At 50.5% G+C, this 16,384-nt stretch overlaps 4 gene segments (V, D, J or C); all 4 read right to left on the bottom strand.

Moving 5' to 3' along the window:
- Positions 1–409: 409 nt before the first annotated feature.
- On the bottom strand, positions 410–6,037 carry LOC123466072. The segment is given in 2 exon segments: positions 410–796; positions 4,522–6,037. Coding segments are annotated over 2 exon segments (390 nt in total).
- A 1,342-nt stretch (positions 6,038–7,379) lies between these two features.
- On the bottom strand, positions 7,380–7,973 carry LOC123466032. The segment is given in 2 exon segments: positions 7,380–7,738; positions 7,825–7,973. Coding segments are annotated over 2 exon segments (408 nt in total).
- Positions 7,974–9,028: 1,055 nt separating this feature from the next.
- LOC123334830 lies at positions 9,029–9,720 on the bottom strand. The segment is given in 2 exon segments: positions 9,029–9,556; positions 9,672–9,720. Coding segments are annotated over 2 exon segments (444 nt in total).
- Positions 9,721–11,055: 1,335 nt separating this feature from the next.
- LOC112586606 lies at positions 11,056–12,795 on the bottom strand. The segment is given in 2 exon segments: positions 11,056–11,762; positions 11,850–12,795. Coding segments are annotated over 2 exon segments (390 nt in total).
- Positions 12,796–16,384: the final 3,589 nt, after the last annotated feature.

Here is a 16,384-nt window from a genome sequence, read left to right as displayed (position 1 = left end):
GAGGGAGGAGCAGCAAAGCTGAAGTAGAGAAGAGTGGGAACGAGGGCCAGGAAGGTGGGAGAGAAAGGCCCACATCTGGGGAAGTTGGACAAGAGCAGAGACCACTCAAGGGCCACCCTGGGGGAGAGCCTTCCATAGTGACAGGCATGTGGTGTCCGGGGAGAGACAAGAGGGTCTAGATGTATCTCATTTCCCAACAACCTTCCCTCCTGGAAGCCTCATGTTCAGACTGATGACTAGCAGTCAGAGCTGGGAAGCATCTTTAGGCTCACGTGGCAGCTAGAGTGAAAAGACAGAGAGTGAGGGTGGACACATGTCCACGAGGCTCTGTTGTCAGGTCCGTGCCAGGAAGATCAAACATCGCTGGCTATGCTGCCAGTATGTGTCTGTGGGCTCCGAGTCTCCAGGTGCTAGGAGCCTGCAAGGGGCTCCCTGAGTTCGAGGCTGCGGGGCCCTCATCTGCTTTTTTGAACAGAAAGGAGGTGGCCGTGCAGCACTGTGGAGTAACTGCTGGCACAGAAGTACACAGATGTCTGGGAGCGGTTGGCAGACTCCAGAGTGAGAGGGAAGTCCTTTGTGCTTGGTCTGGAGGCCCTGTAACCCTCAGGTATGTCTCCTTTCTCTGTGTCGGGAGCAGCAAATGAGTAATGGATCAGCCTCAGCCCATGTCCCAAGTCTTGTCGGTACCAGTACATGCGGTCATATCCCAGATCCTGAGTACATGCCAGTGTAGCCTTCTGTCCTGTCCTCACGACCTGGAATCTGGGGTCCTGAGTGACCCCAGCATGGACCGCCCCTGTGGAGAAGGAGGACCGATGCTGCAGTCACAGCGGACAGGCTTAGTGCTGGCACCCCGAAGGGGCCCCTGCCCCCCAGGACTCACCTGCCTGCAGGAGACAGAAGACTACACAGCCCAGGAGGCAGGGGCTCATGGCGGGGGCGGGGCAGGCGGAGGGCCGTCTGGTCTGAGTGTGGATGAGAGGGGAGAGGGGCGCTCCAGGGAGGCCTTGGGAGATTTCACTGTCCCTGCCAGGCCCCACAGCCAACCTGTCACTCAGGGGCCACGCCTCTTCCCCCAGAGGCTCAAATCAGAAATGAACCTGAGTGAACAGTTCAAAACAGAAACAGCCCATCCAGATCAATGGACTTGAGCCTTATGAGTTGTTGTATCCTTTCTATAAACAGTTTACGACTTTAAGTGTGTTGTATTCCAGAGATAATTCTTCGTTCCTAAGTATGTGAAGTTATATGCAGATTTCTAACTGCAGGCTTGGGGGGTTACTCAGTGCTCCTAAACAGCACATTGTTCAAGAGTCAGCTACAATCCATGCATCAGTAAAGTTGATTTTAACATGCCTGAGGAGGGATGTATGTTACATGCTCTGGTTTATTTCCTGCACTAAATCAACAGGCAGAAATATTTTCTCCCCTGTGATTTCTAAAGGCCTCAGCTGGAGGCAAAATATGTCCATCTCTATCTTTGCACCTAAGAAATGGTGGAAGAGGCTGTCAGAGATTAGCAAAGGCAATCAAGAAATCCAGAGTCCTGTTATGTGCCAGGGACTTCATGCTTACTAAATTTCTAGGCAAGCCTGGAAGTTGTTGGGTGACTAATTTAATGTGTCACCCTGACTAGGCCACAGATATTTAGTTCCACATTGTTCTGAATGTCCCTGTGAGGATGTCTTGATGAGAAATAAATATGTGTTAAGTTGTCAATAGATTTTAAAATCAGATTAGATGAACATCTTTATTGGCAAGGCAGATGAACTTCCATAATGTAGTAGGTCTCATCCAATGAGATGAAGAAATGAATAGAACAAAAACCCTAAACCTCTCCTGGGTAGGAGAGAATTATCCAGCTGATGGCCTTCACTAGACTATCACTTCTTCCTGCCTAACAGCCTTTGAACTTAAACATCAGCTCTTCTTAGGTCTCTAATAACATGAGCCCAGCTTCTAGATCTTAGGCTTATGACTATTAACAACTATGTGGGTCAAATCCCTTAAAAGATATATAAATGTGTTTGATTGTTTTATGGGAGAATCATACAATGGGGGCGAAGACCACAGTAACAAGGACACACGTGAGTCTTATTTCTTGTTCTGATATTTATCTGATTCCTTGTTCTGATATTTATGAAGTATGAGATCTGATCAAGCCACTCCCCCTCAGATGTGTAAAGAGTTAAAATAATACTTGTGTTGTATGATCTTTGGGAGCATTAAAACATATCAAGACATGAATGTCTGGGAAAGGCTGTCTGCTCTCCCAGGATTAGGCCTGGTTGGCTGGCAGTTGATACCCTGACACCACTTTCTGAGCTGGGGCAGGATGATTTTGTTCCAGAAGCACCTGATCATGCAGGGCTGTGTCTTGGCTGCTGGTACAGAGATGCACGGATGAGTCTTTCAGCTCCAAGGAGTAGAACTCAGTTCAGAGGTAGAGTCACTGAACTATTGACCTGAGAATCGCCCTGATAGGTTTGCTTCTCCTCTCACATTCTATTGAAATACTGAACAAGGAACTGGGGGCTCTGGCCCAGGGCCTGTTGGTACCAGTACACAGAGAGGTGTCCAGATTCAGGGGAACATCTCAGCGTCACTTGCTGCTTTCTTGATTTGATCAGGTATTCGGGGTCTGGGTGATTTCAGGATCCACCAGGCCTGCTGGGAGGAGACAAGGAAGCTGAGGGCAGAGCACAGGGAAGCCTCCTGCTGCAGCCCTCATCGCCAGGCTTCTATCGCAGGGACGCAAAGAAGTCTCAGAAGCTCCCACACTGTGTCCAGGACTCACCTGCTCCCAGAAGGAAGAGGTCACACAGCAGAGGAGCCTGGAGCCTGTGGCAGCATCAGGAACCCAAGAGAGCTGCTGGCTGAGGCAGGTCTCCTGGGGTGAGTGGTGTAAAGTGCTGACCCTCCTGCTCCCTGATTGGAGCATTTACCTATGATGTCACTGCCCTGTGCCTGTGCAGGTTGCCCTGTCCTCTGGGCCCCTTGCCAGGACAAAAGTGAGCCCTCTATGCCCTTCCTGCCCTTAACAGCCTCTGAGCAAGGGGTGGGTGTGAAGGGTGCACCATCCCCATGTCCCCAGTGCCCACAGCATACCTTGTTGTCCTCTGCCAGCCCCTACCTGACACAGAAGCCAGGCACTCTCCTGGCTGGCAATCACCAGGCAATCAGCTGACAATCACCCAGCCCTCACCAGTCACCCCCACTCCTCACCTCCACTTCCCTTGCAGCTCCTGGAGACCATCTCCCTGGGCCCATCCTGAGGATCCAGGCACATCCCCACTTTCCTGGGCAGCGAGGAGTCTGTACTGGTTCCATGGGTCCTGGAACCTCAGGACCTTAGGGAACTCAAACCTGCTTTCTCATTCAGGCATATAGGCAAGGTTCCTTAAAGCTGCCCTCCCCAGGGTGACTCTCCACCTCTCCCAGGACTCCCTGCTTACTGTGGGCCCACAGCGCCTACTAGTGGCCAATAGTCCACTGTTTCATGGATCTGTGCCTTCTGCCAAAGCAAGAATGTAAATACCCCACACCCTGAACACACACACACACACACACACACACACACTTGTTCTACTGTCTTCCCAAGCTGGCTGACTTAAGATTGATCTGCAAATTCCCTCTTAGCTTCTGGAGGTAATAGCCTGTAGAAACCAACATTTCCATTAAAAGAAACTAATTGCACTGACAGTAGTAAGCTCAGGTGGAATCACACAGACCCTCAGTACAGACACTCCGCTGAGCTCAGGGGAGCACAGCCTGGGACACGGCCTTCCATAGGCCCCTCTGATTAATCAGATCCAGGTATTTCTAGATTTTCTATATAAATTATTACTAATTCTAGGTAATGGAATTATATACAGAGATTATATATATATATATATATATATACTCATTTAGTTTTAAAGTTATAAAACTCTGAAATAAAAAAACCAGCCGTCCACTACATTTGACGTCGATGTAGCTGGGCATGATATGAGACTGCATACTCAGTGTCACACTGCAGGCATGTGGCCCTGGGTTCGAAGGTTCCGCGTGTGAGAAGCCTGCAAGGGGCTCTCCGACTTTCAGGATACAGGGCGTCCCTTATCTTTTTGCACAGAGAGGAGGTGGCCGGGCAGCACCGTAGATAACCGCAGGTGCAGAAGTACACAGATGTCTGGGAGCGGTTGGCAGACTCCAGCCTGAGAGGGAAGTTCTCTGTGCTTGGTCTGGAGACGCTGTAGCCCTCAGGCATGGCTCCTTTCTCCGTGGAGGGAGGGGTAACTGAGTAATGGATCAGCCTCAGCCTGTGTCCTGGGTCTTGTCGGTACCAGTTCAAATAGTTAAAGCTCAGATCCTGAGTACATTTCAGTGTCGCGCTCTGTCCTCTCCTCAAGACCTGGAATCTGGGGTCCTGAGTGACCCCAGCATGGACCGCCCCTGTGGACAAGGAGGACCGATGCTGCAGTCACAGCGGACAGGCTTAGTGCTGGCACCCCGAAGGGGACCCTGCCCCCCAGGACTCACCTGCCTGCAGGAGACAGAAGACCACACAGCCCAGGAGGCAGGGGCTCATGGCGGGGGTGGGGCAGGCGGAGGGCCCTCTGGTCTGAGTGTGGATGAGAGGGGAGAGGCGCTCTCTAGGGAGTCTTTCTGAGATGTCACTGTCCCTGCCAGGCCCGAAGCCAACCTGTCACTCAGGGGGCCACGCCCCTTCCCCCAGAGGCTCAAATCAGAAATGAACCTCAGAGATAAGTTCACAACCCGGAGCCCCATCCAGATCAATGGACATAAGCTGTACAAGTTGATGCAACTCTTCTGTAAAACTGATTAAATTTTGTGTGTGTTCTAGTCCAGAGGTAATTCACATTGATACGTGTATTACTTCTATTTATTTGCATGTATCTGTAGTTTATATCTTGTGGAAATCCTTCTGGCTTCCTGTTGCCCTGTTTAACTCATGTGTCCCAGTAGGACTTCAAGGTTCCATTTCTGCATAACTGACCACAGTCCTGAGATTGTCCCTCCACCTACCATGTTTCTCCAAGTCTCTGCTCCCAAACTCATTGCAGGCTCATCAACATTTGAGAAATCTGTTTCGTCTATTTCTAATCGAGTCACTGACAGTCGATCCGCCAGCCAAACGTGGGTACAGATTCTTCATGTTCCCAGGAGGCCCTGCTTTCCATGTTGGTGCAGGGGAGAGAGCAACCAGAGCCCCCTCAAGACTGTGACCCACCTCTCTTGGTGGAGAGAAGCTGGGTGCCCAGCACAGGGTGATGTATTGGCACAAAGGAATTCAGATGTAGGAGGAACATGGAGGGAGGTGCAGATGTCAGGGCAAATGAAAACTGTTCTCTTTTTACTTGAGACATTCCTCTCATGGGAATATCTCAGAAGCTCCCACACTGTGTCTAGGACTCACTTGCTTGCTAAAAGCAGAGACACACAGCAGAGGAGCCTGGAGCCCATGGCAGCATCAGGAACCCAAGAAAGACTACTGCTAGCTGGGGGCGGGGCTCCTGGATTGAGAGGGTAAGTGCTGACCCTCCTGCTTCCCTGATTGGAGCCTTTGCCTATTATGTCACTGCCCTGTGTCCCTGCAGGCTGCCCTTATCCACTGGATCCCTTGGCAGGACCCAGGGCTGGCTCCTCTATGCCTTTCCCTGTCCCACACAGCCCCTCAGCAAAGGGTGGGTGTGAGGTGAGCACTGTCCCCATGTTCCCATATGCCCATCACATGGCTTTTTTCTTCTCTTCCTGTCGCTGCCTGACACTCATCACCCAGCCCTCACCAGCCACACTAATCCCTCAGCCTCTGCTTCCCATGCTGCTCCAGGAGACACCCCCCTGAACACATCCTGAGGCTCGAGGAACGTCCCCAGTCCGCTGGGCAGTGAGGAGTCTGTGCTGGGTCCATGTGTCTGGACCACTCAGGGAACTCAAACCTGCTCCCTGATGCAGGCATGTAGCCAAGGTTCCCCTAAGCTGCCCTTTCCAGGGTGACTGTCAAACCCTCCCAGCACACCCTGCTTACCATGGGCCCACAGTACCTCCTAGAGGCCCATGGTCTCATGGATCTGTGCCTTCCATCTAAAACAAGAATACAAATCCCCCACACTCCACACTTGCAACCCCTACACACACACACACACACACACACACACACACACACACACACCCTTCATATGCTGCCTTCCCAGCCTGGATGAATTAGGGTAGATCTTCAAGTCTAGTCTTAGCCTTTGGAGGTAAAACACTATGGTCAGACATTTCTAATAAGGCAGTAATTCCTTCACCATTCCAATGACAATAGTTAGCTAAAATGGAGTACTGCTGCTGCTGCCGCCGCTAAGTCGCTTCAGTTGTGTCCGACTCTGGGGGATCCCATAGACCCAGCCCATCAGGCTTCTCCATCCCTGGGATTCTCCAGGCAAGAGTACTGGAGGGGGTTGCCAGTGCCTTCTCTGAAAATGGAGTAATATGGGCAATACAAATAAGCGCTCCATGATCTCAAATGAAGCCAGCCTGGACACCTGTATTCCAGACCTCCTTTTGATTAAGCAGATCCATACATTTCCAGATTTCATATTTAAATAAAGCATTACCAAAATCTAGCAGGTGCATTTTTTGAAGAGGTTTTATGTGTATTAACATATTATTTCCTATGAACTTGTAAAATCTTGATATAATAAGACACCATGAAGGAAATATATTGACTTTGAAAAGATATCTCTGAGGGAAATGGTAGAAACCGGGTCCAGGATAATTGAGATGCTAAGAAAGAGGGACAGGAAGGGAGAACACACACACCTAGCCTGTCTCTGCTCCTGGGAATGGACTCCTAAGGGACTTTGGCTACTTTCCAATGAACTGAGGTTGTTTTCTCTTTGATGACCCCAAGAGCTTGCTCAAACACGCCCGCTTACACGTGGTTACAAAATTCCCTGTGTCATGGGAAGGGACATGGCCCAGATGAGGGCAGAGCAGTGTGTCTGGAGCAGAGAGGGCAGGGGAGCTGAGGCCAAGGCAGTGTAGGAGGAAAGACCTGCCCCTCTGGTGGGCAAGAGCAGGGGGCACTTGAGAGCTAGGCTGTGGGAGAAACGTCCAGTCAGACAGCAATGAAGTGCTGGGAGACATAAGAGGGTCTAGATATATCTGATTTACTAATATTCTTCCCTTCTGGAGGTCTTAAGCTGATGAGGAAGAGTCAGAAATAGTCAGAACTGGATGCAACGGCATCCAGGGAGGATGCAAAGGAAAGACAGAGACTGATGGTAGACATGTGTCTCCGAGTCCCTGGGGTCAGATCCAGGACTGTTCATATCACACATCCAGGGTCACAGTGCTGGCACGTGGTCTCCAGGGCCCTGAGGCTCCTGGTGCTAGGAGCCTGCACGTGGGACCCTGTCTTTTTGCACAGGGAGCAGGTGGCCATGCAGCGCCGTGGAGTAACTGCTGGCACAGAAGTACACAGATGTTTGGGAGTGGTTGGCAGACTCCAGTGTGAGAGGAAAATTCTCTTTGCTTGATCTGGAGACACCGTACCCGTCGGAAACGTCTCCTTTCTCCGTGCTGGGAGGCCCAACTGAGTAATAAATCAGCCTCAGCCCGTGTCCTGGGTCTTGTCGGTACCAGCACATGTAGTTATGACCCAGATCCTGAGTACATGTCAGTGTCGCGTTCTGTCCTCTCCTCACGACCTGGAATCTGGGGTCCTGAGTGACCCCAGCATGGACCGCCCCTGTGGAGAAGGAGGACCGATGCTGCAGTCACAGCGGACAGGCTTAGTGATGGCACCCTGAAGGGGACTCTGCTCCCAGGACTCACCTGCCTGCAGGAGACAGAAGACCACACAGCCCAGGAGGCAGGGGCTCATGGCCGGGACGGGGCAGGCGGAAGGCCCCTTGGTCTGAGTGTGGATGAGAGGGCGAGGGGCTCTGCAGAGGGGCTCTATCTCCGAGAGGTGACTGCCCTGCCATACCCCAGAGCTAACCTGTCACTCAGGGGCCACGCCCCTTCCCCCAGAGGCTCAAATCAGAAATGAACCTAAGTAAACAGTTCACATATGATCGACCTAGGCAGCATATGAAAAAGCAGAGACATTACTTTACCAACAACGTTCCGTCTAGTCAAAGCTATGGTTTCTCCAGTAGTCATGTATGGATGTGAGAGTTGGACTATACAAAGAATTGATGCTTTTGAATTGTGATGTTTGAGAAGACTGCTGAGACTCACTTGAACTGTAAGGAGATCCAAGCAGTCCATCCTAAAGGAAATCACTCCTGAATAGTCATTGGAAGGGCTGATGCTGAAGCTCAAACTCCAACATTTTGGCCACCTGATGCAAAGAACTGACGCATTTGAAAAGACCCTGATGCTGGGCCAGATTGAAGGCAGGAGGAGAAGGGGATGACAGAGGATGAGATGTTTGGATGGCATCACCATCTCAATGGATATGACTTTGGGTAAACTCTGGGAGTTGGTGATGGACAGGGAGGCTGGAGTGCTGTGGTCCAAGGGGTCGCACAGAGTCAGACCCGACTGACTGGCAACTTGACTCTGCCATGGGTATTTAGCTTTATTTTTCTGGATGCTCCTAAGGGGGTGTTTTTGGAAAAGTTAACATGTGAATAGGTATATTTTAATAATAGATTAGATTAATATTTTATTTCATAAACAGATGACCCTCCATAATGTAGGTGGGCTTCATGAAACCAGGTGAAGAGATGAATAGATGTAAACACTGATCCTCCCCCAAGTAACAGATAATCATCAGCCAATGGCCTTCACACTGGACCGTTAGTTCTTCTGCTTTTGGACATAAACATCAGCTCCCCCTCAGTCTCTAGTAGCACCAGACCCGCTTGCAGCTTTTGGACTTATCAGTCTTAACGACTATGTGAGCCAGTTGCTTTAAAACTTATGTGTATATGAATGTGTGTGTGTGTATTATTTATTCTTTGTGGTGGACACTTTTTGGGGGGCAAAGACCAGAAGTGATGAGGACAGACTTGAGTCAAATTCCTTGTTCTATAGAATGACATACAAGATCTGGGCAAGTCAGTTCCCCTCATGTATAAACAGGTAAAATAATACTACCTAGGATGCTGTTTGGAAGCATTAAAACACAACAGAGGAAGAACGTCTGGGACAGTCTATCTGATCTATCTAGGCCTGACAGGCAGGCAGTCACCCTCACAGCCACTTCCTGAGCTGGGGCAGGAGTGTTTCTGTCCCAGAGGCACCTGATCATGCAGGGCTGTGTCTTGGCTGCTGGCACAGAGATACATGGCTGAGTCCGTCAGCTCCAAGGAGCTCAGGTTCAGCTCAGAGTGAAAGTCACTAAACTGTTTTCCTGAGAATCGATCCGGGAGCTGAGCTTCTCCCCTCACTTCCTGCCTGTAATACTGAACGAGGAACTCGGGGCCCTGGCCCAGGGCCTGTTGGTACCAGTACACGGAGAGTTGTACAGAGACAGGGGAGCATCCCAGGGTCCCTCGCTCTCCTCTTGCTTTAATCAGGTATCTCGGGGTCTGGGTGACTCCAGAATCCACAAGGCCTGTGGGGGAAGAAGACTGGGGCTGAAAAAGAACGTGGGAAAGAACCTGATGGTGCCTTGGATTCAGGCAAAGTCAGACCAGGAACATGGATTCCCCCCTGTGCCAAGGACCGACCTGTTGCCAGGAGACACAGAGCCATATAGCAGACGGGGCTGCAGCCCATGGCAGGAGGGCCAGAGCTGGGCAGGCGTCTCCTTGCTCAGAGCTCTGCTTCTCTGAGAGCTAGGGTTGTGGGCCTCCTTCCTCTGACTGGAGGTGAGGCAGTGATGTCACTGCTCTGATGTCACTGCCTCTGCTGTTTCCCAGGAATCTGACCTCTCATTCCAGGTCGCTGATCCAGGAACCCTGCTCTGTCCTGCAAAGTCTCTTAGATGACATGTGAGCTGGACCGCTGGTCTGGGTGAGGCTGGGTTTATGCCCGACGCCCTTCCCCATGGCTCCTTCGCTTTTCTCGTTAGGCAATTGTTTCTCTTTCCTACCACCTCCCAGCTCCATACCCTTCACATTTACTGCAACCTCAGGGCTCCCTCAGCACTTCATGGCTGAGGGAACTTCATGGCTCCCAGCTGGGACAGCAAGCCTACAAATTAGTGCCTGTCCTAGTAAGGCTTCTAGAGATAAGAACACCAAATAAAGCTTTCTCTTAAGCTTCCTGGTCCCAGGCACTAGCTCTGTCTGCTTGCTCTGCTCCAGAAACTTCTGGAGTACGGCAGTTCCATAGCGTCCCCATGTGGCCTATGCATGGAAACCAAGATTGTCTGCCCAGATTTAATAGTCATGGGATGTGTTCATATTAGAAAATATTTCACTGTTAGCCGAAAGAACTGTGTCTTTGCTTGCTTTGTTTTTCTAAAGAACACACACACAATTAGAAGCACAAACACATAAACCAGCCTGCCATGGCTGATTTATACTTTTGTATTTCAAAAGAAAAGAAATGTGTTCATGCAGGAAATATTTAATACTTGACTTCTAGAAGATTTTGATGAGAGAGATGCTACAAACTTGGGTTAGTTTTTGTTGGTGGTGTTCAGTTGCTAACTCAAGTCCAATTCATTGAAACCCCATGCATTGCAACGTACCAAGCTCCCTTGTTCTTCACTATCTCCCACAGGTTGCTCAAATTCATGTCTGTTGAGTTGGTGATGGTATATAACCACCTCTTTCTCTGCCACCCCCTTCTCGTCTTGATTTCAGTCTCTCCCAGCATCAGGGTCTAGGCTATTTAGATGCTACAGACAGGCAATGGTGGAGAATACATACACACACAGCTTGTCTCTCTGCCTCAGGGACGACCAAGGAATTGTGGATGATTAATAATTAACTGAGGTTGCATTCTCTTTGAGGACCCCAGAGGACCTACTCAAACACGCCCACTTAGAGATCATTACAAGGTTCCCTGGGTGATGGGCAAGGACATGAGCAGATAAGGGAGGAGCAGGGTGTGAAGGAGGGCCAGGAAGTTGGGAAAGAAAGGCCCACATCTGGGGAAGTTGGACAAGAGCAGAGACCACTCAAGGGCTAGCCTGGGGGAGAACTTTCCATGGTGACAGGCATGTGGTGCCCGGGGAGAGACAAGAGGGTCTAGATGTATATCATTTCCCAACAACCTTCCCTTCTGGAGGCCTCATGTTCAGACTGATGACTAGCAGTCAGAGCTGGGAAGCATCTTTAGGCTCACGTGGCAGCTAGAGTGAAAAGACAGAGAGTGAGGGTGGACACATGTCCACGAGGCCCTGTTGTCAGGTCCGTGCCAGGAAGATCAAACATCGCTGGCTATGCTGCCAGTATGTGTCTGTGGGCTCCGAGTCTCCAGGTGCTAGGAGCCTGCAAGGGGCTCCCCAGGTTCCAGGCTGCAGGGCCCTCATCTGCTTTTTTGCACAGAAAGGAGGTGGCCGTGCAGCACCGTGGAGTAACTGCTGGCGCAGAAGTACACAGATGTCTGGGAGTGGTTGGCAGACTCCAGTGTGAGAGGAAAGTTCTCTGTGCTTGGTCTGGAGACACTGTACCCGTCGGGCATGTCTCCTGGCTCGCTAGTGGGCACACCAGCTGAGTAATGGATCAGCCTCAGCCCGTGTCCCAGGTCTTGTCGGTACCAGTACATGTAGTTATGACCCAAATCCTGAGTACATTTCAGTGTCACGCTCTGACCTGTCCTCATGACCTGGAATCTGGGGTCCTGAGTGACACCAGCATGGACCGCCCCTGTGGAGGAGGAGGACCGATGCTGCAGTCACAGCGGACAGGCTTAGTGCTGGCACTCTGAAGGGGAACTTGCCCCCCAGGACTCACCTGCCTGCAGGAGACAGAAGACCACACAGCCCAGGAGGCAGGGGCTCATGCCAGGGGCGGGGCAGGCGGAGGGCCGTCTGGAGTGTGTGTGGATGAGAGGGGACAGGGGCTCTCCAGGGAGTCCTTCTGAGATGTCACTGTCCCTGCCAGGCCTCACAGCCAACCTGTCACGTGGGGGCCACGCCTCTTCCCCAGAGGCTCAAATCAGAAATGAACCTGAGTGAAGAGTTCATAACTTGGAGACCCAGCCAAATCAGTGGACTTGAGCCTTGTGAGTTATTGTATCCTTTCTATTAACAGTTTACAACTGTAAGTGTGTTGTATTCCAGAGATAATTCTTCATCCCTAAGTATGTGAAGTTATATGCAGATTTCTAACTGCAGGCTTGGGGGGTTACTCTGTGCTCCTAAATAGCATATTGTTGAAGAGTCAGCTACAATCCATGCATCAGTAAAGTTGATTTTAACATGCCTGAGGAGGGATGTATGTTACATGCTCTGGCTAATTTCCTGCACTAAATCATCAGGCAAAACTATTTTCAAACCTGTGATTTCTAAAGGCCTCAGCTGGAGGCAAAATATGTCCATCTCTATCTTTGCACCCAAGAAACGGTGGAAGAGGATGTCAGAGATTAGCAAAGGGAATCAAGAAATCCAATGTCCTGTTACGTGCCAGGGACTTCATGCTTGCTAAATTCCTAGGCAAGCCTGGAAGTTGTTGGGTGACTAATTTAATGTGTCACCTTGACTAGGCCACAGATATTTATTTCCACATTGTTCTGAATGTCCCTGTGAGGATGTCTTGGTGAGAGATAAATATGTGAAAAGTTATCAATAGATTTTAAAATCAGATTAGATGAACATCTTTATTGGTAAGGAGATGAACTTCCATAATGTAGTAGGCCTCATGCAAAGAGATGAAGAACTGAACAGAACAAAAACCCTAAACCTCTCCTGGGTAGGAGAGAATTATCCAGCTGATGGCCTTCACTAGACTATCACTTCGTCCTACCTAACAGCCTTTGAACTTAAACATCAGCTCTTCTTAGGTCTCTGGTAACATGAACTATTAACAACTATGTGAGTCAAGTACTTTAAAAGATATACATATATATATATATATACACACACACACACACACGTTTGTTTGTTTTATGGGAGAATCATACCATGGGGGCGAGGACCACAGTGACAAGGACAGACATGAGTCTGATTCCTTGTTCTGATAGTTATCTGATTCCTTGATCTGATATTTATGAAGCATGAAATCTGGGCAAGCCACTCCCCCTCAGATAGGTAAAGAGTTAAAATAATACTTATCTTGCACGATCTTTGGGAACATTAAAACATATCAAGACATGATTGTCTGGGAAAGGCTGTCTGCTCTCCCAGGACTTGGGTCTGGCTGGCTGGCAGTCGATACCCTCACACCAACTTCCTGAGTTGGGGAAGGAGTGTTTCTGTACCAGAGGCACCTGAGCATGCAGGGCTGTGTCTTGGCTGCTGGCACAGAGATACATGGATGAGTCTTTTAGCTCCAAGGAGCTCAAGCTCAGTTCAGAGCTAGAGTCACTGAACTGTTGACCTGAGAATCGCCCTGATAGGTTTGCTTCTCCTCTCACATTCTGTTGAAATACTGAACAAGGAACTGGGGGCCGTGGCCCAGGGCCTGTTGGTACCAGTACACAGAGCGGTGTCCAGAGTCAGGGGAACATCTCCACGTCACTTGCTGCTTTCTTGATTTGATCAGATATTTGGGGACTGGGAATTTCAGAATCCACCAGGCCTGTTGGGGAGGAGACAAGGAAGCTGAGGGCAGAGCACAGGGAAGCCTCCTGCTGCAGTCCTCATCCAGGCTTCTATCTCAGGGAGGTAAAGACATCTCAGAAACTCCAACACGGTGGCCAGGCCTCACCTGCTCCCAGAAGGAAGAGGTCACACAGCAGAGGAGCCTGGAGCCCATGGCAGCATCAGGAACACAAGACAGCTGCAGGCTTGGGGGTGGGGCTCCTGGGTGAGTGGTGTAGGGTGCTGACCCCCCTGCTTCCCTGATTGGAGCATTTGCCTATGACCTCACTGCTCTGTGCCACTGCAGGCTGCCCTGTTCACTGGGCCCCTTGCCAGGAGGAAAGGTGAGTCCTGTATGCCCTTCCTTGCCCTTCCCAGCCCCTGAGCAAGGGGTGGGTGTGAAGGGTGCACCATCCCCATGTCCCCAGTGCCCACAGCATACCTTGTTGTCCTCTGCCAGCCCCTGCCTGACACGCAGCCAGGCACTCACCTGGCTGGCAATCACCAGGCAATCAGCTGACAATCACACAACCCTCCCCAGCCACCCCAAACCCTTCTCCTCCACTTCCCTTGCAGCTCCTGGAGACCATCTTCTGGGCACATCATGAGGATCCAGGCACATTCCCACTTTCCTGGGCAGCGAGGAGTCTATACTGGTTCCAAGTGTCCTGGAACCTCAGGACCTCAGGGCACTCAAACCTGCTTTCTCATTCAGGCATGTAGCTAAGGTTCTTTAAAGCTGCGGTCCCCAGGGTGACTTTCCACCCCTCCCAGGATCCCCTGCTTGCTGTGGGCCCACAGCGCCTCCTAGTGGCCAATGGTCCACAGTCTCATGGATCTGTGCCTTCTGTCTAAAGCAAGAATGTAAATACCCCACACGCTGAACACAGACACACACACCCACAACACGCGCGCACACACACACACACACACACAGACAACACACAACACACACTTCTTCTACTGTCTTCCCAAGCTGGCTGACTTAAGATTGATCTTCAAATTCCCTCTTAGCCTCTGGAGGTAGAAGACTGTAGAAACCAACATTTCCACTAAGAAGAAACGAATTGCACTGACAGTAGTAAGCTCAGGTGGAATCACACAGACCCTCAGTACAGACACTCCGCTGAGCTCAGGGGAGCACAGCCTGGGACACTGCCTTCCATAGGCCCCTCTGATTAATCAGATCCAGGTATTTCTAGATTTTCTATATAAATTATTACTAATTCTAGATAATGGATTTATATACAGAGATTATATATATATATTAACCCATTTAGTTTTAAAGTTGTAAAACTTTGAAATAAAAAAACCAACAGTCCACTAGATTTGACGTTGATGTAGCTGGGCGTGATATGAGACTGCACACTCCATGTCACACTGCAGGCATGTGGCCCTGGGTTCCAAGGCTCCGGGTGTGAGAAGCCTGCAAGGGGCTCTCCGACTTTCAGGATGCAGGGCTTCCCTTATCTTTTTGCACAGAGAGGAGGTGGCCGTGCAGCACCGTGGATAACCGCAGGTGCAGAAGTACACAGATGTCTGGGAGCGGTTGGCAGACTCCAGCCTGAGAGGGAAGTTCTCTGTACTTTGTGTGGAGACGTTGTAGCCCTCAGGCACAGCTCCTTTCTCCGTGGCATGAGGGATAACTGAGTAATGGATCAGCCTCAGCCCGTGTCCTGGGTCTTGTCGGTACCAGTACATATAGCTGAAGCTCAGATCCTGAGTACATGTCAGTGTCGCGCTCTGTCCTGTCCTCACGACCTGGAATCTGGGGTCCTGAGAGACACCAGCATGGACCGTCCCTGTGGAGAAGGACGACCCATGCTGCAGTCACAGCGGACCTGCTTAGTGCTGGCACCCCGAAGGGGACCCTGCCCCCAGGACTTGCCTGCCTGCAGGAGACAGAAGACCACACAGCCCAGGAGGCAGGGGCTTATGCCACGGGTGGGGTGGGGCGGAGGGCCCTCTGGTCTGAGTGTATGAGAGGGCGAGGGGCTCTCCAGGGAGTCCTTCTGAGATGTCACTGTCCCTGCCAGGCCCCAGAGCCAACCTGTCACTCAGGGGGCCACGCCTCTTCCCCCAGATGCTCATATCAGAAATGAACCTGAGTGAACAATTCACAACCCAGAGACCTCTCCAGCACAAGGGACATAAGCCTCACATGTTGTAACCTTTCTGTAAATGTTAAAGATTTTTCTATAAATGTTTTCTATAAACTGATATAATGTTTTGTATGTTTTAGTCCAGAGATAATTCTTCAGTAACATGTATATTACTGTATTTATCTACTTATTTCTGCAGTTTTGAATCCTGGGGAATCCTCACGTCGTCCTGCCGTTTATGATATGTGTCCCAAGAGCACTTCAAGGCTCCATTTCCACAACATTGCCCACAGTCCTGAGCCCATCCCTCCACTTATCGTGTTTCTCCAGGTCTCTGCTCCTAACCTCATCGCAGGCTCATCAACCTTTGAGGAATTCTTTGGCCTCTTTCTAATCAATTCACTGACAGACGGTCCACCAGTCAAACTAGGGTACAGCTCCTTCATGTTCACAGCAGCCCGTGTTTCCCCTGTTGGGCGAAAGGGAGCAAGCAGAGGCCCCTCAGGCCAGTGACCCACCTTTCTGGGTGGAGATAAGCTAGGTGCCCAGCACAGGATGACGTACTGGCACAAAGGAATATAGACTTAAGAGGAGCATGGAAGGAGGTGCAGACTCCAAGGTAATGAAAATTGCTGTTTTCATTTGA

Source organism: Bubalus bubalis, chromosome 8 (genome assembly GCF_019923935.1).
Source record: "Bubalus bubalis isolate 160015118507 breed Murrah chromosome 8, NDDB_SH_1, whole genome shotgun sequence".
Classification (NCBI taxonomy): domain Eukaryota; kingdom Metazoa; phylum Chordata; class Mammalia; order Artiodactyla; family Bovidae; genus Bubalus; species Bubalus bubalis.
This window is presented reverse-complemented; position numbering and strand designations above follow the sequence as displayed.